The 18,527-nt window shown below is 63.9% G+C and overlaps 14 protein-coding genes across 14 annotated transcripts; 7 read left to right on the top strand and 7 right to left on the bottom strand.

Annotated features, from left to right (window-relative positions):
- Positions 1-86: 86 nt before the first annotated feature.
- On the bottom strand, positions 87-689 carry RPL10A (60S ribosomal protein L10A; the record flags this gene model as incomplete). Its single annotated transcript, XM_060265705.1, has 1 exon — positions 87-689. The coding sequence occupies one exon, from the start codon at positions 687-689 to the stop codon at positions 87-89; it is 603 nt and encodes a 200-aa protein (XP_060121688.1).
- A 216-nt stretch (positions 690-905) lies between these two features.
- Positions 906-1,751, top strand: ISY1 (NineTeen Complex (NTC) component; the record flags this gene model as incomplete). The annotated part of the gene is made up of 1 exon (XM_060265704.1): positions 906-1,751. One exon carries the CDS (start codon positions 906-908, stop codon positions 1,749-1,751), a length of 846 nt encoding a protein of 281 aa, XP_060121687.1.
- Positions 1,752-1,768: 17 nt separating this feature from the next.
- On the bottom strand, positions 1,769-2,677 carry MJAP1_001753 (nicotinamide-nucleotide adenylyltransferase; the record flags this gene model as incomplete). The annotated part of the gene is given in 2 exon segments (XM_060265703.1): positions 1,769-1,873; positions 1,892-2,677. 2 exon segments carry the CDS (start codon positions 2,675-2,677, stop codon positions 1,769-1,771), a joined length of 891 nt encoding a protein of 296 aa, XP_060121686.1.
- A 198-nt stretch (positions 2,678-2,875) lies between these two features.
- Positions 2,876-3,378, top strand: MJAP1_001752 (uncharacterized protein; the record flags this gene model as incomplete). Its single annotated transcript, XM_060265702.1, has 2 exons — positions 2,876-2,898; positions 2,934-3,378. The coding sequence occupies 2 exons, from the start codon at positions 2,876-2,878 to the stop codon at positions 3,376-3,378; spliced, it is 468 nt and encodes a 155-aa protein (XP_060121685.1).
- Positions 3,379-3,413: 35 nt separating this feature from the next.
- MJAP1_001751 (uncharacterized protein) lies at positions 3,414-4,157 on the bottom strand (the record flags this gene model as incomplete). Its single annotated transcript, XM_060265701.1, has 1 exon — positions 3,414-4,157. One exon carries the CDS (start codon positions 4,155-4,157, stop codon positions 3,414-3,416), a length of 744 nt encoding a protein of 247 aa, XP_060121684.1.
- A 65-nt stretch (positions 4,158-4,222) lies between these two features.
- Positions 4,223-6,196, top strand: MJAP1_001750 (uncharacterized protein; the record flags this gene model as incomplete). Its single annotated transcript, XM_060265700.1, has 4 exons — positions 4,223-4,246; positions 4,269-4,577; positions 4,600-5,991; positions 6,014-6,196. 4 exons carry the CDS (start codon positions 4,223-4,225, stop codon positions 6,194-6,196), a joined length of 1,908 nt encoding a protein of 635 aa, XP_060121683.1.
- On the bottom strand, positions 6,197-8,859 carry MJAP1_001749 (uncharacterized protein; the record flags this gene model as incomplete). Its single annotated transcript, XM_060265699.1, has 3 exons — positions 6,197-8,738; positions 8,761-8,833; positions 8,856-8,859. The coding sequence occupies 3 exons, from the start codon at positions 8,857-8,859 to the stop codon at positions 6,197-6,199; spliced, it is 2,619 nt and encodes an 872-aa protein (XP_060121682.1).
- A 75-nt stretch (positions 8,860-8,934) lies between these two features.
- MJAP1_001748 (ubiquitinyl hydrolase 1) lies at positions 8,935-10,671 on the top strand (the record flags this gene model as incomplete). Its single annotated transcript, XM_060265698.1, has 1 exon — positions 8,935-10,671. One exon carries the CDS (start codon positions 8,935-8,937, stop codon positions 10,669-10,671), a length of 1,737 nt encoding a protein of 578 aa, XP_060121681.1.
- Positions 10,672-11,508, bottom strand: MJAP1_001747 (uncharacterized protein; the record flags this gene model as incomplete). Its single annotated transcript, XM_060265697.1, has 2 exons — positions 10,672-11,405; positions 11,451-11,508. The coding sequence occupies 2 exons, from the start codon at positions 11,506-11,508 to the stop codon at positions 10,672-10,674; spliced, it is 792 nt and encodes a 263-aa protein (XP_060121680.1).
- A 39-nt stretch (positions 11,509-11,547) lies between these two features.
- MCA1 (Ca(2+)-dependent cysteine protease) lies at positions 11,548-12,697 on the top strand (the record flags this gene model as incomplete). The annotated part of the gene is made up of 2 exons (XM_060265696.1): positions 11,548-12,590; positions 12,613-12,697. The coding sequence occupies 2 exons, from the start codon at positions 11,548-11,550 to the stop codon at positions 12,695-12,697; spliced, it is 1,128 nt and encodes a 375-aa protein (XP_060121679.1).
- A 109-nt stretch (positions 12,698-12,806) lies between these two features.
- MJAP1_001745 (uncharacterized protein) lies at positions 12,807-15,967 on the top strand (the record flags this gene model as incomplete). The annotated part of the gene is made up of 2 exons (XM_060265695.1): positions 12,807-14,966; positions 15,041-15,967. 2 exons carry the CDS (start codon positions 12,807-12,809, stop codon positions 15,965-15,967), a joined length of 3,087 nt encoding a protein of 1,028 aa, XP_060121678.1.
- A 26-nt stretch (positions 15,968-15,993) lies between these two features.
- On the bottom strand, positions 15,994-16,683 carry MJAP1_001744 (peroxisome-assembly ATPase; the record flags this gene model as incomplete). Its single annotated transcript, XM_060265694.1, has 1 exon — positions 15,994-16,683. One exon carries the CDS (start codon positions 16,681-16,683, stop codon positions 15,994-15,996), a length of 690 nt encoding a protein of 229 aa, XP_060121677.1.
- A 38-nt stretch (positions 16,684-16,721) lies between these two features.
- nob1 (20S-pre-rRNA D-site endonuclease nob1) lies at positions 16,722-18,145 on the top strand (the record flags this gene model as incomplete). The annotated part of the gene is made up of 3 exons (XM_060265693.1): positions 16,722-16,947; positions 16,970-17,103; positions 17,126-18,145. The coding sequence occupies 3 exons, from the start codon at positions 16,722-16,724 to the stop codon at positions 18,143-18,145; spliced, it is 1,380 nt and encodes a 459-aa protein (XP_060121676.1).
- Positions 18,146-18,209: 64 nt separating this feature from the next.
- Positions 18,210-18,451, bottom strand: MJAP1_001742 (uncharacterized protein; the record flags this gene model as incomplete). Its single annotated transcript, XM_060265692.1, has 3 exons — positions 18,210-18,214; positions 18,255-18,321; positions 18,344-18,451. 3 exons carry the CDS (start codon positions 18,449-18,451, stop codon positions 18,210-18,212), a joined length of 180 nt encoding a protein of 59 aa, XP_060121675.1.
- Positions 18,452-18,527: the final 76 nt, after the last annotated feature.

The raw sequence follows: 18,527 nt of genomic DNA, 5'->3' as shown, positions 1-18,527 counted from the left end.
CTACCCATAGGCTGGGTACAAGCGTGCGATCTGCCATGGTTTATTCCGAGACAAATGAGAGCCGCAATTTTGAAGTGTCGATACACTTAGAACAGACGCTGGGGCTTGCCCATAGTCGACTTGATGTGCAGCGACTTGACGTTCTGCCAGTTCTTCTTCAGCAGCGAGATGAGGAAGTTGACCGACAGCATGATGTTGGCAACGAGCTGGTCCTCGCCCATCTCAACGTGGCCGACGGCCACACCGAGACACAGCACCTTCTTGAGCTGGAACTTGATGGTCGACTTGACGTCGTTCACCTTCTTCTCCAGATCGTCAGCGTGCGAGACGGGGGCAGGGAACTTGCCGGCCTTCGAGAGACCGGGACCCAGGAGACGAGGAATCTGCTTGATGAGAGCCTCCGAAGCCAGGAAAGCATCGTACTTCTTGGCGAGCTTCTTGACAAGCTTCTTGTTCTTGTTGAGCTTCTTCAAGTCCTCGACGGTCATGTAGTCGAGCGAGATGAGCTTCGCGCGGTCGACGTCGGCGGCATCAGCGAGAATGCACAGCGACATACGGGGGCGCGGGATGTTGGGCAGCTTAACAGTGCCGCTGAAACGCTTGTCACGCTGGGGGTCGTAGTTCTTGAGACCGATCTGGAGCTCGACGGTCTCAACAAAGTTGCGACGCTTCTCCTCGGAACCCTTCATAAGGTCCTTGACACTGGACCGCACGCCTGACACTTGGATCTTGGACACTGTTCATGGTTAGCTTCGTCCCAAAAAAAATCAAGGCTACTCACTTTTGCAAGAAAGTCGGGTGGAAAGAAGCAGGAGTCGCAGAGGGGCTTTTTGGTAGTTGCCGCAGCAGAAAAAATCACGTGACAATGTGCGGCTCACGCACCTCCACACTCCGTCCGCGACACCATGGCGCAGAATCAGGAGAAGGCCCAAGCTGTGCTGTACCGCTTCCGTCAGGCACAGGCGGCCGAGCTGGGTGTGAAGCCATTCACCCCAGGAAAGCGCCCGACGGTTGCCAATGGAATCACGAGTTTGCGCGAATGTGAGAGGTGGCGTGCCTCGGTCATGAGTGACTTGGAGCGCAAAGTGTCCAAGATTCAGGACTACGGTCTGAACGAGTACGAGATCCGCGACCTGAATGATGACATCAACCAGCTTTTCCGCCAAAAGATGATGTGGGAGAAGCACATCATGGCGCTGGGTGGTGCAAACTACATCAACACGTCCGCGCGCCTCATGGACGACGAGGGCAGTCTCCTGCCGGGTACGCGAGGATACAAGTACTTTGGTCGCGCCAAGGACCTTCCGGGTGTGAAGGAAATGTTTAATCGGACAGCCGCGCAAGAAGAGGAGCTCGAGTCGTACCGTACGCAAAAGTTCCGCCGCTTCCAGAACCAGACTGGAGCCTACTTTGGCAACGAGGACGAGGACGATGGAGTCTTGCTCGACGAGGAAATCGCCTCGGAAAACCATGGCTGGGAGCAGGGCTGGGCCCGTATTGCTTCCGCGCTCGAGCTTCCTCAGGGTACCGACCTCCCCGCTATTCCCCGCGCTCCCCCGACAAAACTCACGCTGCACGCGCCCCGTGCAAATGATACCCCCGACACGGTCGCACCGAACCTGAATGCACTCGATGCCAACGAGCTGCGCATGCCCGATGTCCCGGAACGCAAAGACATCGAGACCTTCTTGCTGCGTGCCAAAAAAGCGGCGCTGCGCAACGAGTACTTGGGCGAGCCGTCGACTGTATAATGTACACTATAGAACAATCATTCCGACTTTTTGTACGTATTGTGAGCGAGTAGGTAGTCCACCAACGTGTCCGGCACCATTTGACACAGGGCCGTGCGCGCCGCGTCACCCGTCGGCACCTCCTGCAGGAATTGGCGCACGGCCGTCGAGCTGTGCCGCGCCGCGTCCGGATCGAGGTGGCGCAGCTGGATCGCACCGCGCTTGTACCAGTCGTGTGCCGGCCCGGCACTGGCGAGGAGCGTGCGCAGCTCATCCGAGCGTGCCTCGTCGCCTGACCAATCCGGGTGCCCGGCATGCCCAGTGACTGACTCGGCAGAGCGCTCGGCGCAGACCATCACCGACTGTTCCTCCTCAAAGAACTTGGTGCACGACGACGCGAGGTGCGCCTCGGACGCGTAGTACTTGGGCTGAAAGACACGGGTGATGGTATCGCTGCCCATCAAGTAGTGGAGATGCAGCGGTGCGTCCTTGGCGAGTGTCTCGTGAATCAAGGTCGACTTGGCAAACACGAGCGGCTCGTCGACGAGTGCGACGGCGACATTGGGCTTCGGCAAGTCCTTCTCGAGCTGCTTGGCAAGTAGTTCAATCATCTCGAGGCGCTGCAGCGGGCTCGCATCGCCCGGGCGGCCCCGTCCCTTGTCCGCGTTGCGCACAGAGAAAATGAGTATATGCGCGTCATACAGCGCCTTGGAATCCGTCGCGCTGCGTGGCATGGATGCGAGGGCGAGGTGCGCGCGTGTGGGAGGGTTAAACGACGCGTCGAGCACCGCATAGTGCCGCTCGCCCGACAATGCGTCCCAATCTGGGCGCGTCGAGTACACTACACGAAGCCTTTTGGATGCATCCTGGATTCCCTGAGAAAACTGCTCGAGTGCATCGCGCAGAGCACGCGTGCGTGCGGCCGGCAGCAGCCCCCCGGCGCTCATCTTGGAATGGCCAATGCACGACGCCGACGCCGTCTGACGCCCACGTGCCATGCCCCGGCCGAGCCTACCGCGCACGAGAAAAATTCGGCTTCGGCGCGGTTCAACCTTCTCTACACCCCTTTGACAAAATGAAGGTGAGTTCGCCATGGCGGTGCATGCTGACCTTAGCTCTACACTGACAAGATCAGCAACGATGAGATGGTTTCCGACGGCTTCAAGCTGTAAGTATGCCGTGTTGAAGTAGGCTAACCTTTAGTAAGGAGGTCGACGACGTGGTCTACGAGGTCGACGCTTCGATGATCGTCGTCCAGGAGGGTGACGTTGACATTGGTGGCAACCCCTCCGCCGAGGAGCAGGCCGAGGCCCTCGAGAACGGTGCTGAGCAGGTGATCGACATTGTCCACTCGTTCCGTCTCCAGTCGACCTCGTTCGACAAGAAGTCGTACCTCACCTACCTCAAGAGCTACATGAAGTCGATCAAGACCAAGCTCCAGGAGTCGAACCCCGAGCGCGTCCCCATCTTCGAGAAGAAGGCCGCCGAGTTCGCCAAGAAGATCGTCACCAACTTCAAGGACTACGAGTTCTTCACCGGCGAGTCGATGGACCCCGATGGCATGGTCGCCCTCCTCAACTACCGCGAGGACGGTGTCACCCCCTTCCTGATCTTCTGGAAGGACGGCCTGAACGAGACCAAGATCTAAGCATCTTCTAGCGCTATAGACAGCATTTCGGTCAGCTACTTTTTTGCGTACGGCTTGCCGATGCCTCCGTTTCGCCGCAGGTTGTGGCCGACGGTGCCGCCCATCTTGCCTTTGGAGAGATAGTGGTCGTACTTGGCATTGGCTGCCAGCAAGCGGTCTTTGCGCGCGCCAATCTCAACCGGAGCCACATTCTCGTTGGCCTTCTTCAGACGGCACGGCCGCGAGCCAATGTACTTGCCGTCCATCTCCTTCCAGGCCTTGAGAAAGTCCTCAGGGTCCGAGAAAGCCACAAACCCATAGCCTTTCGTCTTGCCGTCGCCGCGCTTGCGCACGACGCGTGCCTTGACAAACGAGGGGTATTTTGCAAAGGCTTGCGTGAGCATATCGTCGTGCACGTCGTTGCCGAGGTCGCCGACAAACAGGCGCTTGTGCGCGGGGTCCCATTCAAGCAGCGTCTGGTCCTCCCACAGCTTGCCCGCCGCACGCCGCAGGACCGTGGTGCGCTTCTCGCCTTTCTTGAGCTGTCCAATCTGCTGCGGCTCCGCAAGGCGCGCAGAGCGATGGGGGTCGTAGTCGTACACTGACGCTTGTTGCTCCTGCTGCGCAAGCTCGTTCGTATTCACATGGGTATTAAAGCTGCTCGTTTGGGCAATGGGGCCGTTGGCGCGCGCGTAGCCGTCATAGTCAAACTCCCATTTGCCTTTCAGGGCGTCCCAATAGTAGAAGGGCGCGTAGGGATCACTGTTGGGATCCATCGCATTGTAGCTCGTACCGCTCATCGTCGGTCGTGGCGAGCCGTGCGCAAAATGGGGAATTATGTATGCAGCTCGTCGCGTTGCGCACGATGGACGTCGGAAAGTTGTTCAAGGTAGGTGCGCTGGCTCACGCAGCTCCCGTCGCTGCCATCCTCCGCGGTGAACAAACGCAAGTGGGATGCGCCCGCTGGCCAGTCGCTCCGGCCCGACGACGAAGAGGCAGAGCGCACTGAGCCCGAATTGGCTCAGGCCAAACGGGCACGCGTCGAGGACGAGGGCGAGGACGAGGAGTACGATGCGGACTTTGCGCCTGGCAACGACGCAGACTACTTTGTGGACGAGGACGAGGAGGGAGGGCGCTTCTTTGGTGGTGGCCTGACCGAGGAGCAGAAGCACATCCTCCAGATCATGAACCGCGACGGTGCCGACGAGGTCGAAGAAGCGGTATGTTGCGCGCCTGACCCAGACGGCAGAAAGCATGCTGGCCGACACACGCAAGCAGATGCTGCAGCTCGAAAAGGCGATGCAGCAGAACCAGGCAATGCGCCTCAAATACCCCACGGAGCCCCAGCGCTTCATCGCCTCGGAAGCCGATCTGCACGATGAACTGCGTGGGCTCGTCGTGCTGACGACCAACTGTGCCTTGCTCTATCCCGAGTTTGTGCGGCTCGGCGGCGCGAGTGCGCTTATTGAGCTCCTTTCGCACGAAAACGCCGACATTGCCTCGGCCGTGATTCAGGTGTTGGAAGAGCTGACGGACGACGACGTGCTCGACTCGGACGCGCAGCCCGGTGAGGATGCGCAGCGGCCGGGCTTGGAGGCGATGCATGGCCTGGTCGAGGCGCTGCGCGAAGGCCAGATCTTGGCGCTGCTCGTCTCGAATCTCTCGCGCTTCAACGACAAGCCGCCGGCGAGCGACGACGCGGCGGCGCTGGAGAACTACGACAGCGACGTTCAAGGTGTGTACCATACTTTGAGCGTCTTGGAAAATGTCGTGTCACTTGAGCCCAACGCGGCGGAGGAGCTCGTGTCCTCGACATCGCTCCTTACCTGGCTGCTGGACCGCATGCAGTATGCGGCGCGTTTCGACCAGAACACCGCGTATTCTGGCGAGCTGCTTGCGATTCTCTTGCAGGATAGCGAGAAGAACCGTGCGGTACTGGGCGAAAAGGGGGGAATCGACGTGCTGCTCAAGATCCTTGCGCCGTATCGCAAGCGCGACCCCGCGGACGAGGAAGAGACCGAGTTTATGGAGAATGTATTTGACGCGCTGTGCTCGTGCCTCTTGCTGGATGCCAACAAGAAGCGCTTCCTCAACGACGAGGGTGTCGAGCTGATGGTCATCATGCTCAAAGAAAAGAAGCAGTCGCGTATGCGTGCACTCAAAGTGCTGGACCACGCCCTCGCGGGAGCGTACGGCGGCCCGCAGTGCGTGCGGTTCGTCGAGGTACTCGGCCTAAAGAGCCTCTTTGCGATTTTCATGCTCCCGACCGAGCACGGCGCGAAAGGACGTGCACATGCGACGACGGCGCAGGACATGGAGCATGTGCTCGGCCTCATTGCCTCGCTCCTGCACAACCTTGCCTCGGACAGTGCCGAGCGCGTTCGCGTCTTGTCCAAGTTTGTCGAGCAAGACTTTAGCAAGATCGACCGGCTCCTGGAGCTGCGCGAGACGATGGCTGCGCGCGTCCAGCACGCTGAGCGCAGCCTCGCCGAGGACTTGAAAATGTACAAGGAGCAAGGTCTCAAGGACGACGAGATCGCCGAGCTCGGCTACCTGCGCCGCCTCGAATCGGGCCTGTACTCGCTACAGCTGATTGACTACCTCCTTGCCTGGCTCCTAATGGAAGACGATGGGGTACGTAATGAGACTGACCTAGGCTCAAGCGCATATCCGCATGCTGCTCGAACGCGCCAATGTGCCGCTGTCGGCCCTCGTCGCCTCCTTGGTCGAGTACCGCGACAATGTGGGCGATGCCATGGTGGCTGCGGGCTCAGACGGCGAAGGGATGCGCACGCAAGACATCCTCGAAGCCTTGCTTGCGTATGTACAAGGTCTATAGCTACTGTCGAGTCGCACGGCTGTTGGGTCGCGATGTGCGCTCGTGCGATGCACTGGCGCCCCACGGCGCACGCAGGCCATGCGCCGGCCCGTGCTCGTCGGTCGGCGTGCCGCGCGCCGAGGTATTGAGTGGCGTCGTGGCGCTGCGGCTGCCCGAAAAGAGCGCCGGCTCGTTCGGGCGGCGGCGGACGCGGCCCGTGAGCGGAGGCGCGTCTATTGACGGCACTGCGGGCGCCGGGAGCTCGCGGCTTGCGACGTCTGCGAGTGCGGGGTCGGTGCGCGATGCGTTCTGTTCGCGCGCCTGCTCGTGGTGCCCCTGGACCTTGCGGAAGTGGGCTAGGAGATCGGCCCACGGGATATCCGCCTTTGGCGCGCGGCTGCGGCCCGGTGCGTTGGGCGGCGCCGAGGTGCGTGCGGCCGGCGGGAGGAAACCGAGGCCGTTGACCGCGTGCACGCGGTTGCGTAGCGTCGAGAAGGCCGAGCTCTGCGGGAGGAGCATCATGAGACCGTACAAGCACTTGAAGAGGTACGGGTTCGTCTCCGGCTCGAGGAGCTGCAGGCGAAGCGCCGTGAAAATGGGCGATTCGAGGAGCTGGACGAGCTTGTCGATTTGGATGAGCATCGTAAGCGAGACCTCGTACTCGGCAAAGATCCGCAGCAGATCATATGCGTGCTCGTACGCCTGCGTCAAGAGGCACAGGCAAAAGACCGACACGGCATTGTGGCACCAACAGTGGTACAGGTCGACAAACAGCGACTGGTTCTCTTTCTGGTCGAGCATGCGCAGCCGGCGGCGGAAGGCCGCAAGCTCTGGCGAGGCGACCAGGATCATGTTGAGGTTCTGGACCATGACGCTCGCAAACTCCAGGTCGTCGTACGATTCGAGCGAGGAGGCGAGCGTGCAGAACACGCGCTCTGTCTCGAGCGACGTGCAGAGCTGACGGATAATCAGACTGCCCCACGTCTCGAGCAGCTTGGGATCCGAGCGGAAGAGCTCCAAGAGATCCTTGATAAACAGCTTAAAGTGGCGCGAGTCCGACTTGCTGCAGACCTGCGTGAGCAGGCGCAGGTCGCACAGAATCACCTCTTCGCTGGGGTCCGAGAGCACCTTTAGCAGGAACGAGAAGCTCCCATCCTCCATCGAGAAGAGCTTTGTCGGGCTCTTGCGGTGGAGCATGATGAGCCACTCGAGCGCGTTCAGACGCGTCTTATCGTTCTGATCGAGCAGGTGCTGCTTCAAGGCGTTGGCCGTCTGGAAGTAGTTGACTGCATCCGAGTACACGGCCGGCGCCGGTGCCGCGCTCGCCTGCTCGTCGTCGTGCGAGGGCGGCGGCGGCAGTTTTTCAATGGCGTGGAAGAGCTGCTTGTTCGTCTCGATCGCCGCAGTCTGGATCGCAGGCGCGGGGTGTGCGAGGCACGGGAGAATCGCCGAAATGAGGCGCGGCGTAAACGGGATCACCATCGAAGGGACGACGTGCAAAAACTCGGTGATCCACTCAAAGATCGTCGCCTGGATCTCTTCGTCGTTGCTCGCAATCTGCTCGAGAAGAATTTCAAAAATTGCATCGTACTCGATGCGCACGCCGTGCGTGTGGATCCAAATGAGGTCGTCGTCTTCGGAAGTGGGCTTGTCCTCCTTCTCCTGCTTGCTCTTCTCCTCTTTGACGTCCGGCGCCCCCTGTGCGTTTGCTGGCGTCTGGTCAGTGTGCTGCGCCGCCTCGCGGATCTCGCGCAAAAAGTTGGCGAGAACCTCGGCGGTGGCTACGCGCACGTCCGTGTTCGGGTCCGCAAGGTACTGGAACAGAAAAGGGAGAAAGACGGAGAGGTAACTGACCAGCTGCAGGTCCGGCACCGAGTCCAGCACCGCGATCCAGCTCACGAGATAGTTGCGGGTGAGTGGCGAGACGACCTGCATCTTTTCGGCAAGCAGCGGCATGAGGCGTGCCAAAGAAAATGCCTTGTTCATCGTCGTGTTGCGCACGTCGTGTTGCTCGTGGATCTCGTGCATATACCGCTGGTGCTCGGCTTTTTCACGCGCGACGCTCAGTTCGTCGCTCCCTCCCGCATACCCCGCTGACTGGTCCTGCTTTGCACGCACGCGTGCCACGTCCTGGTAAACGGACACGTAGTGCGGTGCGGCCTCGCACACGATATCCTTGAAGAGGCGGTCGAGCAGCTCCGCGCCGTTCTTCACCGACACCTCCGAGTCGGCTGCGAGGCGCGCGAGGACGACAAATACCTGGTTGAAGTAGACGAGGATCTCGCCTTTGCACACCTTGGCGATGTTGTAGAACGACTCACATGCAAAGTAGCGCGTCTTGGGGTCCGGGTCGCTGAAGCATGCCAGGACCGGGTCGATAAACTGGTCGAGGTACGCGGCAATCTCTTGTCCGAGCGCGATACCAATTCCTGCGAGGCCAATCAGACCGCCGTTGCGTGCGTTGGCATTCTGTTGCGCCGGTTGCGTGAGAAAGGTGCAGAGCTGCTGCACAATCTGTGTGACGCGTGCACGGTCGCCCCGCGACACGCAATCGCGCACTTGCCTGCGTCAGCCTAGTCACGTACCGCTCCAGATCGAGCGCCGCCGCTTTTCGCTTATCATACACGCGATCAAAGAGCGCCTTCTGCAACGAGGGTTCTGCGTCAGCCGCGTCACCTACCCATCCTCACGTCCTGGTCCAAGCGCGGGAGACGCTGACTCAGCGGCTGAGGGAAAAAAAACTCTTTTAACCAACGTTTATGGCGCAAGTGGTGCACTACGGGCGGGCGAAAGGGGCCGCGAGCGGAAGCCGCGCGTCCAGTGTCCGCGCCCAGGTCCGTGCCGCGAAGCGTTCATCCGATAGTGGCGTCGAGGAGGCGATCAAGCCCGGCGCGCTGCTCAAGACGCTGCTGGACGACCCGGTACGCTTTGTGGGCTCCCAGCGCGAGGAGCTCAAGGCGGGCATGAGCCTCGAGGCGGCGCGTGCTGCGCGATACGAGATCGTGAATGATTTGGCGCCTACCGAGCGTGCCCGCCCCCGCGCCTCGTACACCGAAGAGGCCGAGGAGGAGGAAAAAGAGGCGGCGCCAGTGTCGAGCGCGCAAAGCCTCTACACGCCGCGTCTCGTGGCACGCTTTCCCCGCGCGCAGATGCGCGCCGCAGGCTTGCACAACCGCGGAAACACTTGCTATTTGAACAGCGTGATGCAGGCGCTGCTGCACACGCCGCCGCTCGCTTCGGCGCTGCTCACCCAGAGCCTGCCGACGCTCCTTGGGCGCTTTGGCGTGCCGCACACGTCCAAGCAGGCGACCAAGGCTGCCAACATGTTCAACACAGTCGCTGCCCTGAAAGAGTTCTTTGAGCGCGCGTGGCAAGGAGGAAGCTGCACGCCGGCGCAGTTTATCCAGCACCTGCGCAAGTTTGCCAAGCCGCTGCGGCCAGGGCGCCAGGAGGACGCGCACGAGTACCTGCGTCTGCTGCTCGAGGCGATGCAGCAGGCGAGCACCTGCTTCGCGACCGAGAAGCTGCGTCACGACGATCCGCTGCTCGCCACGACGCTGGTGCAGTCCATCTTTGGCGGGCGCCTGCGCAGCCGCGTGAGCTGCCACAGCTGCCGCTACAACTCGGACACCTTTGACCCGATCATGGATCTGAGCCTGGACGTGAGAAAAGGCATCAACAGCGTGAAGCAGGCGCTCGACGCGTTTACTGCGCCCGAGTCGCTGAGCGGCACGGAAAAGTACAAGTGCGACAGCTGCAAGAAGCGTGTCGACGCGACGAAGCGCTTCAGCATCGACGCCGCGCCGATGGCGCTCACGGTGCACCTCAAGCGTTTCGGCATCTTTGGCAACAAGATCAACCGCCCGGTGTCGTACGGTGAGCGTCTGCACCTCGGCAAGTACATGAGCGAGCGCACGAAAGGCTTTGGCGCAGACGACGCGTCTTTGAGCACGGCTGGCGCCGCGCAGCAGTACCGCCTCTATGCGATCGTGCACCACTTTGGCAGCGGGCCGAACGTGGGGCACTATGTCGCAAGTGTCCGTGCGCCGGATGGCCAGTGGATGCGCATGGACGACTCGTACGTGACGCGCCTGTCGCACTGCCCGGTCGACGACCCGAGCGCCTACCTTCTCTTTTACGTGCGCGAGCCGGTCGCGCTGGACGTCGTCACCGCGTCGCTCGCGCCGCTCGCGTCGCCCGAAAAGGCCGCGCGCCTCTCGGCTTCGCCCGAGAAGCGCAAGGTGCTCTCGCCAGAAAAGCGCAAGAAGCGCAAGGAGCGTGCGCTGTCGCTGGACGACGACGCGATTGGCGAGCCGCTCGAGCGGGGCGCGTACGAAAGCCTCGTCAAGAGCCGGCGAACGCAGACCAGCGACAGCTCGGACGAGGCGAGCGTCGACATGGAGCTGCCCGCGCTGCCGCCGGCCGACTCGGCCAAGACACGGCGCGAGCTGAAGAAGCGCAAGAAGCGGCGAATGGCACTCGCGCCACGTACATAGCTAGAGAGCAAAGAGTGCGTGAAAAGGCGCTACGTGCGGCGGGTCCGCGTGTGGATTGAGCGCCGCGAGCGCGCGCGCCATCCCACTGTACACGGCGGGGTCGACGGCGCGCCAGTGCGCATGGCCGCCAAACGCGTCGCCAAAGTCTTGTACGCGCAGCGCGGGCGCGGGCGCGACGCGCCCCCCGATCTGGATCGCATCGCACGCCTCGAGCGTCACGACCGAGCTCGTGTCGACGAGGAGGGCGCTTGCACGCACTTCAAATACACGGCACTGGCCCACCGAGCCGACGACGATGCAACGCGTGCAGTGCTCGAGGAGAATGCTGCTCGACACGTCGCCGAGCAGCACGAGGGTATTCTGTGCGTGATGGAGGTGCAGCGCCGAGACGTCTGCCGTGCGCAGGTCGACGATGCACCCGTCGAGGTGCGCCGCCACGACGCCGCCCGTGCCGAGCTCTGCCGTACCGAGCCACGCGTCGCGCGTGCGGGGCGTGGAAGGCGTCGTGGCCGCGGCCGGCGCCGCGGCCGCGGCAGGCGCGCGCTGCGCCCTCCGACGAAACTGGAATGCCCCGCGCGCGCGCTGCCCCTTTTCGGCGAGCTCGCGCTGGATCGCCTGCAGCTCCTGCTCGTACTTTTGCAGGTCGTGCGGCGGCAACCGTGGCGCGGCTGTCTGCAGCGCGCGGCGCGCCTCGCCCAGCGCGTCGACCGCCGCATCGGACCGCCCCCCCCAGCCTCCTCTACAAGTGAGTGCACATCTACATAAGCCACATAACGTACGTGCGAGCTGCGCGGGAAACCGCGCAAAGAACGCGGCGGCGTCCGACGCATTGGCCATGACCAAGTGCCACGTGCCAATGCGGCTTGCACCAGCGCCATGTACAACAACTACGGCCCCCCGCAAGGCTATGCCCCCCAGGGCTACGGACCCCCTCAGGGCTACGCCCCCCAAGGCTACGGTCCTCCTCAGGGCTATGGTGGCCCCCCCACGAGCTACCATATGCAGGCGGGCGGCGGTGCCCCCCCCCAGTACAACAACATGATGGTCCACGCGAACCCCCAGGGTGGTGTGATGAACGGCAACATGCACTACGAGTACTCGTCGATGCAAGGCAAGCGTAAGGCGCTGCTGATTGGTATTAACTATGCCGGTATGAACAGTGCGCTGCGTGGCTGCTGGAACGACGTGCACAACATGGCCGACTTTATCCACCGCTACGCTGGCTACAAGCACGACGACATGGTGCTCCTTACGGACGAGCCGGGCGTGCACCCCAAGTCGGTGCCGACGCGCGCCAACATTGTGGCGGCGATGCAGTGGCTCGTGGCCGGCGCGCAGCAAGGCGACGCGCTCTTCTTCCACTACTCTGGCCATGGTGGTCAGGAGCGTGCGGTCGAGGGCGACGAGGAGGACGGGTACAATGAGACGATCCTCCCGCTTGACTACAACATGACTGGCCAGATGCCCGACGACGAGCTGCACGCGCGCCTCGTGCGCCCGCTCCCCATCGGCTGCCGTCTGACGGCGCTCTTTGACTCGTGCCATTCCGGTACTGCGCTCGACCTGCCGTACGTCTACTCGACCTCGGGCAACATCAAAGAGACCAACATCTCGATGAACGTCGGCAAAGGCATCCTCGGCGCCGCGATGGATTATGCGCGCGGCGATATCGGCGGCGTGGTCTCTGGCCTGATGTCCACCTTCAAGTCGGCGACGACCGGCAGCGGCGCGGCCGAGTACACGCGCCAGACGCGCTCGTCTGGTGCAGACGTCATCATGCTTTCCGGCTGCAAAGACAGCCAGACGTCGGCGGACGCGACCGAGGCTGGCCGTGCGACCGGCGCGATGAGCTGGGCGTTTATCAAGGTGCTCAACGAGTACTCGCAGCTCTCGTACCTCCAGCTACTGAACGCTACACGGTACGTATCCCCACTAATCCAGCGACGCTCTCGCGATGAAGTACTCGCAGAAGCCGCAGATGAGCGCGTCGCACCCCATCGACATGAACCTGCTCTTTGTCATTTAAGACGTAGCTCGCTATTTTATTGGCCCGATTGCCTGTGCCACGTGTCACCGGGAGCGCAGCGCACAGAAGACCGCCGCTCCTGCGCCGCGGACACGACGCGGATCTTACGATGAGCACGCATCCGGGGGAATACGTGTACGCATTGTACAACTTCGATGCAGAGAACCCCGATGAAGTGAGCTTTAAGGTAGGCGAGCGCGTCCTCGTCGTGGAGAAAGACGACGCGTACGGCGACGGCTGGTTCCAGGGCACCAACGTGCGCGGCGAGACGGGCCTCTTTCCTTTTTCCTACACCACCTACGACCAGGCCGCGGCGCAGACCATGCTGGACGGCGCCGCGAATGCGCAAAATGCCGCGCCGGCCGAGCCGAAGCAGGAGGCGCCGAGCGCGGGCGCCGCCGTGCTCGGCGGCGGCGCATCGGCCAGCGCTGCGCCGACGAAAGAAGCCGAGCCGGGAGTGATGCGATCGACGATGGCGGATATTGATAATGCGATCACGGAGCTCCACACCAAAGAGGGCCGGCAGTCGGACGCGGGCTCGCAGGCCACCGACGCAGACCTCGACGAGGACGAGGACGGCGAGCACGACTTTGCTGCACGCGCCGCGGCACGCGAGGCGCTCGCCAAGAACGCACAAAAGAGCCTCGCGCTCGCCGCACAGCAGGAGCAGCCAGGGCCGTGGTCCGCTGCTGCCGGCCTCGGCGACTCGGACCTCTCGCGCGACGCCAATGCCAACAGCCTCAACATGCGTCACATCAGCCTCGGCACGACGCCGGGCGTCACGCCGTTAGCTTACCTCGAAATGAGCGACGAGAGCGAGGACGAGCAGGACGCTGAAAGCGGCGCGGCAGAGCCCGCCGCCGCCGCCGACGACTCGCACCGCCGCGAGGCGCTCCAGCAGCTCGAGGCGACCAAGCCCACCGAGTCGCAGGCGGCCACCACCACGCCGAGCGTGCTGGGCTCGGTCGCGGCCGCGGCCGCCGTGCCCGCGGCCGCCGTCGGCGCGGCAGTCGGCCTCACCAAGGAAACGAGCCCGGCGGCGCCCGAGGCGTACAGTGCCCCGGAGCATGCAGCGCCCGCCGTAATGCAGGCCGAGGAAGAACTGAGCCTCCCGGGCGGCTTTGTCTCGGAGCCGAGCATGCGCGAAGCGCCCGCGGCGCCGATCGCCGAGGCGCCGCAGCAGGTGCCGGACGCGGCCACAGAGCCGCTCAAGGCGCCGAGCGCCGACGTGCCCGCCGATGTGCCCGCCGCAACGCGCGAGGTGCCTCCTGTGCCGACCGAGACGCTTGCCCCAGCCACCGAGGTGCCGCCGACCGAGTCGGTGCCTGTCGTGCCCGCCGTCGCCGCGGTCCCGACGCCGTCGGTGCCTGCCGTGCGGTCGGTGCCTGCGGTGCCGTCGGCGCCGGCTGCGCCGACCAGCCTCCCGTGGCAGACGCCGGCGAGCGCGCCCGAGCCCGAGGCCAAGGCGGCGCCATCGGCCACGCAGCCCGAGCTGCTGCACGCGTCGCAGCCTGAGCAGTCCACCTCGCCCCTTATTTCCGAGACGGCGCCGACGTCGCCGGCGCTCTCGACGCCCTCGGCCAAGAACCCGGAGACGTGGAGTGTCGACGAGGTCCTTGCCTGGGCGCGCTCAAAGAACTACGACCAGCCCACGATTGAGAAGCTCGCCGAGCACGAGATCAGCGGCGATGCGCTGCTGGCCATGGACATTAACCTCTTGAAAGAAATCGATATTGTGGCCTTTGGCCGCCGCTTCCACCTGGCCAACGGCATCAAGGAGCTGCGCGAGCAGGCCGGCAGCGGCGTGTCTGTGCCAGTTGCAGCGCCTGTCGCCGCGCCTGCCGCTTCTCCCGCCGCCGCGCCTGCCGCTTCCCCTGCCGCCGCGCCTGCGACGCAGTCGCCGCCGTTCTCGGCGCCGCTCTCGACGCCTGCCTCGGCGCCCTTCTCGACGCCCCCGCCGTCTACGTTTGCGACCGGCGCGACGTCGGTGCGCGACACGCCCACGTCGCAGCCCGAGTGGAGCGTCTTTGGCCTCGGCGGCCCCGCCTCGGCCTCGCCGGTCGGCCCCAAGGTGCCGAGCAAGGTCGAGACGCCCATCTCGCCTGCGCCGGCGTACTGGGCGGGCTCGTCGTTCGGTCTTGCGCCGCCTGCTGGCCTTGCACCCGCGGTGGACCGCGAAGCGCAGCCTGTCGAACCCCCCGCGACGATCCGCTCGGTGGAGCCGAGCGCCGCGCCGAGCACTTCGCCGAGCATTGCGCCGGTGCCGGTGGTGAGCGCGCCGCGTGCCGAGCGTGCGCCTGCGCCGTTGTCGACCCCCCTGCGCCTGCGCCGCCCGCGCCCGAGCGCCGCCCGGTGCAGCCGCCCGCGCCCGAGCCGGTCTCTGCGCCGAGCCCTGCGCGTGAGCCGTCGACCTCGTCACGGCGTCTGCACCTTCCCGGCCGGGGCATCTTTGGCCCCCGCAAAGCGCCGCGCGAGCCGGAGGACGATGCACGTTCGCACCGTACGAGCGTTGTGCCGAACAAGGCGCAGATCTCGCTGCCGACGAGCAATGCGAACTACTCGGCGCCCGCCGTCGGTGCCGGCGTCGGTGCCGGTGTCGGTGCTGGCGTCGGTGCCGGTGCCGCTGGCGCGGCGAGCGCGGCGAGCGACAAGCCCGAGCCGCAGACGATTATGCCGGTGGCGTCGGGCCCCCCCGCGGTGCCCGCCAAGGGCTCGGAGGCCTCCACCCTCGTCCTGCACAAGATTGCGCCGGTCGAGATGCAAGGCTGGATCAAGAAGAAAGGCGAGCGCTACAACACGTGGAACTCGCGCTACATTGCGCTCAAAGGCAGCGACCTCATTATCCTGCGCGACCCTGCGGCCGAAAAAGTCAAGAGTCACATCAACATGCGCGGCTACAAGGTGGTGGCCGACGAGAGCACGAGCCTGGGCCGCTACGGCTTCAAGATTGTGCACGAGTCTGATCGCCCCCACTTCTTTAGTTTGGACGACCCCGTGATGCTGCGCAACTGGATGAAGGGCATGATGAAGGCGTCGATCGACCGCGACCACTCGCAGCCCGTCATCTCGTCGTACAGCAACCCGACGATTTCGCTCGAGGAGGCGCAGCGCCTCAAGCCGCGCCCGCCGAGCCCGGGCAGCCGCCAGCGCATGCAGCGTGAGCACGGCCGCGAGGTCAAGGACCAGCTCACTGCGAAGGACGAGTCGGTGCTGCGTGGCCTGACCGATGAGGGGGTGCTGCGCAGCCTGTCGGGCAACGGACGTAGATAGTGTATTTTATGCGACGTACGTACAGGCTACGAGAGCAATTTGTTGGAGAGCCACACCGCGCCGCCCATCACGGCCGCGACTTGGACAAAGCGCAGGAACGGGGACATCATCTCGGCTTGGTGCTCTTCCTGGCTCCAGCGCTTTTGGCTCCAGACGCGAAAGGTATCGGGATTGCCGTACACGCCACTCGTTCCTGCTTTCTGCCGCGCGAATTCACGGCGCGACTCGCGCTCAGCCATCTTGGTAAAGAGGTGCGACGCGTTGCCGGGCGACTGCGGCGGCGGCTTGGGCGCATAGTCGGACGTGTGCGTCTTGGCGGTGCGCTGGCGGTAAGCCCACGCGTAGTTCGCCGTGGCCCGCCGCCGCATATTCTCCCCGGGGTCATACGTCGGCGCGGATGCAGACGCCCCGGCAGAGTGGCTGCGCACCGCGAGCTGCTGGTCGTACTCGCGGCGCTTGCGGTCGTTTCCAAGCGTCGCGTACGCCTCGCTTACGCGCTGAAAGAGCTGCTTGCCCTCCTCCGACTTGCTCACGTCGGGATGGTATTTCTTCGATAGCTTGTAGAACTGGTTCTTGATCTGGGCCTTGGATGCACCGCGCTGCAGCTCAAGCACCTGGTATAGATCCTCTTCGCACCGCGCCGCGCTCGCATGGAATGCGCGCGCGCGCAGCGGCGCAACCACCGCCGCCGGCCGCCACGGCCCGCTGCGTCGCATGATGGGTGGAGGAGGAACGCCACTTTTTTTTCCCAACGATGGCAGCAGCGGGGCGCGCGCCGGGCATCCAGGCGCTTGTGCTGGATGCGGCACCGCTCTTGACGCAGGCCAAGATTGCAGGGCTTGCGGAAAAGTACTATATTTCGCCGACTGTGCTCGCAGAGCTGCGCGACGTGCGCGCACGCGAGTACCTCGAGCACCTGCACACTACCGGACAGATTGCGCTCGAGGTGCGCGAGCCGGGCGCCGAGGCAATGCGCAAAGGTACGTCGCGCTTCTTACCCAGTGATCGACTTTGCGAAAGAGACGGGTGACTATGCCGTGCTCTCGACGCCGGACATGCACGTCCTGGCGCTGACCTATGCGATCGAGGTCGAGACGCATGGGACGTGGCGCATCCGCGAGCACCTCGGCGGCAAGGTACGTCGTCCTACTCACAAAGACCGGCCAGCAATTGCACGAGGCGCGGCGCCTGGAGGAAAAGGCCCAGGAGGGAGACGCGGTGCCCGCGCCCCCCAAGGCCGAGCGCCGCGGCGCGTCCAGCGCCCCGCAGAGCGCGCCCAAGACGGAGGACGAGAGCGGCCGTGCAGACGACGGCTTTACGGTCGTTGACGAGCAGCACGGCTTCCGCATGGATGCGCCGCGCCCGGAACGCCGCGCGACATCGCCCCCCCAGGACGACGAGGAGGACGACGAGGCGGTGGGCGGCGAGTGGATCACGCCGCAAAACATTACACAGCACAAGAACAAGGCGCTGGGTCTCGTCGTCGACGAGTCGCAGCCCGAGCTCGAGGACAAGCCGAGCGGCCGCCGCAGGCGCAACAAGAAGAAAGGCGGCAACCTGTCCGTTGCGTGCATGACGGGCGACTTTGCGGTGCAAAACGTGCTCCTGCAGATGGGCCTGCGCCTAGTGAGCGTCGACGGCGTGCGGATTGAGCGCGTAAAGAGCTGGGTACTCCGCTGCCACGCCTGCTACAAGATCTGCAAGGATGCCGAGCGCAAGTTTTGCCCGTCGTGCGGCAACGCGACTCTCCTGCGCACGTCGGTCACCTCGAGTGCGCCTGGCGAGGGTGGGGAGGGGATGCAGGTCCACCTCAAGCCCAACTTTCAGTACCGCAACCGCGGCACGGTCTACTCGCTGCCGCTGCCCCGCGCCGGCAGTGCGTCGGGCGGCAAGGCGAGCGGCTCGAGCAAGAACGCCAAGACCGGCGTGCCGGTTCTACGGGAAGACCAGACCGAGTGGCAGCGCGGCGTCGCGCAGGTGCGCATCCGCAAGCAGAAGGAGGAAAAGGCGCTGCAAAAGTCGCTCGACCGCGGCCAGGACTCGCTGTCGGCACGCTATGCGGACCCCGACTGGCTCCCCGATCTGCTCACCGGTAAGCACACGCCTGCAGGCCACGACCTTCCGTCGCTCGGCATCGGACGTAAGAATCCCAACGATCGTCGTCGGCGGCGGAAATAGTTTTCTCTACACGCGCTCCGTACTCCAGAAGCTATTCGTCGCAAACTCGGGCGGCGCTTGCGAATCATGCTGGAGTTAGAAGAGAGACGTACTGCTTGCCCGCGTGTACTTCCTGTCAGGCGATAGTCGCGGCGCATCATCATACGCTCCCAGTCGTCGAGGTTGTGGCGCATCGGCTGGGTTAGCAGCTCCACGTACCTTGCCGTCGTTCGCAAGACGCGACACCGCGCTGAAACCGGTACCCGTCACCGCGAAGAGCGCGGTGATGATGCCCATAGGGATCACAGACAGCAGCGGAACCGGCATGATGACAGAGAGACAAATCGCGACGGGCCGCCCGACGAGAGAAAAGCACGTGACACGCCGCGTAGCGCGCACGGCC

This window comes from Malassezia japonica, chromosome 2 (genome assembly GCF_029542785.1).
Source record: "Malassezia japonica chromosome 2, complete sequence".
Taxonomy (NCBI): domain Eukaryota; kingdom Fungi; phylum Basidiomycota; class Malasseziomycetes; order Malasseziales; family Malasseziaceae; genus Malassezia; species Malassezia japonica.
Note: the sequence above shows the minus strand (reverse complement) of the source record. Positions and strands in the feature narration are given on the sequence as shown.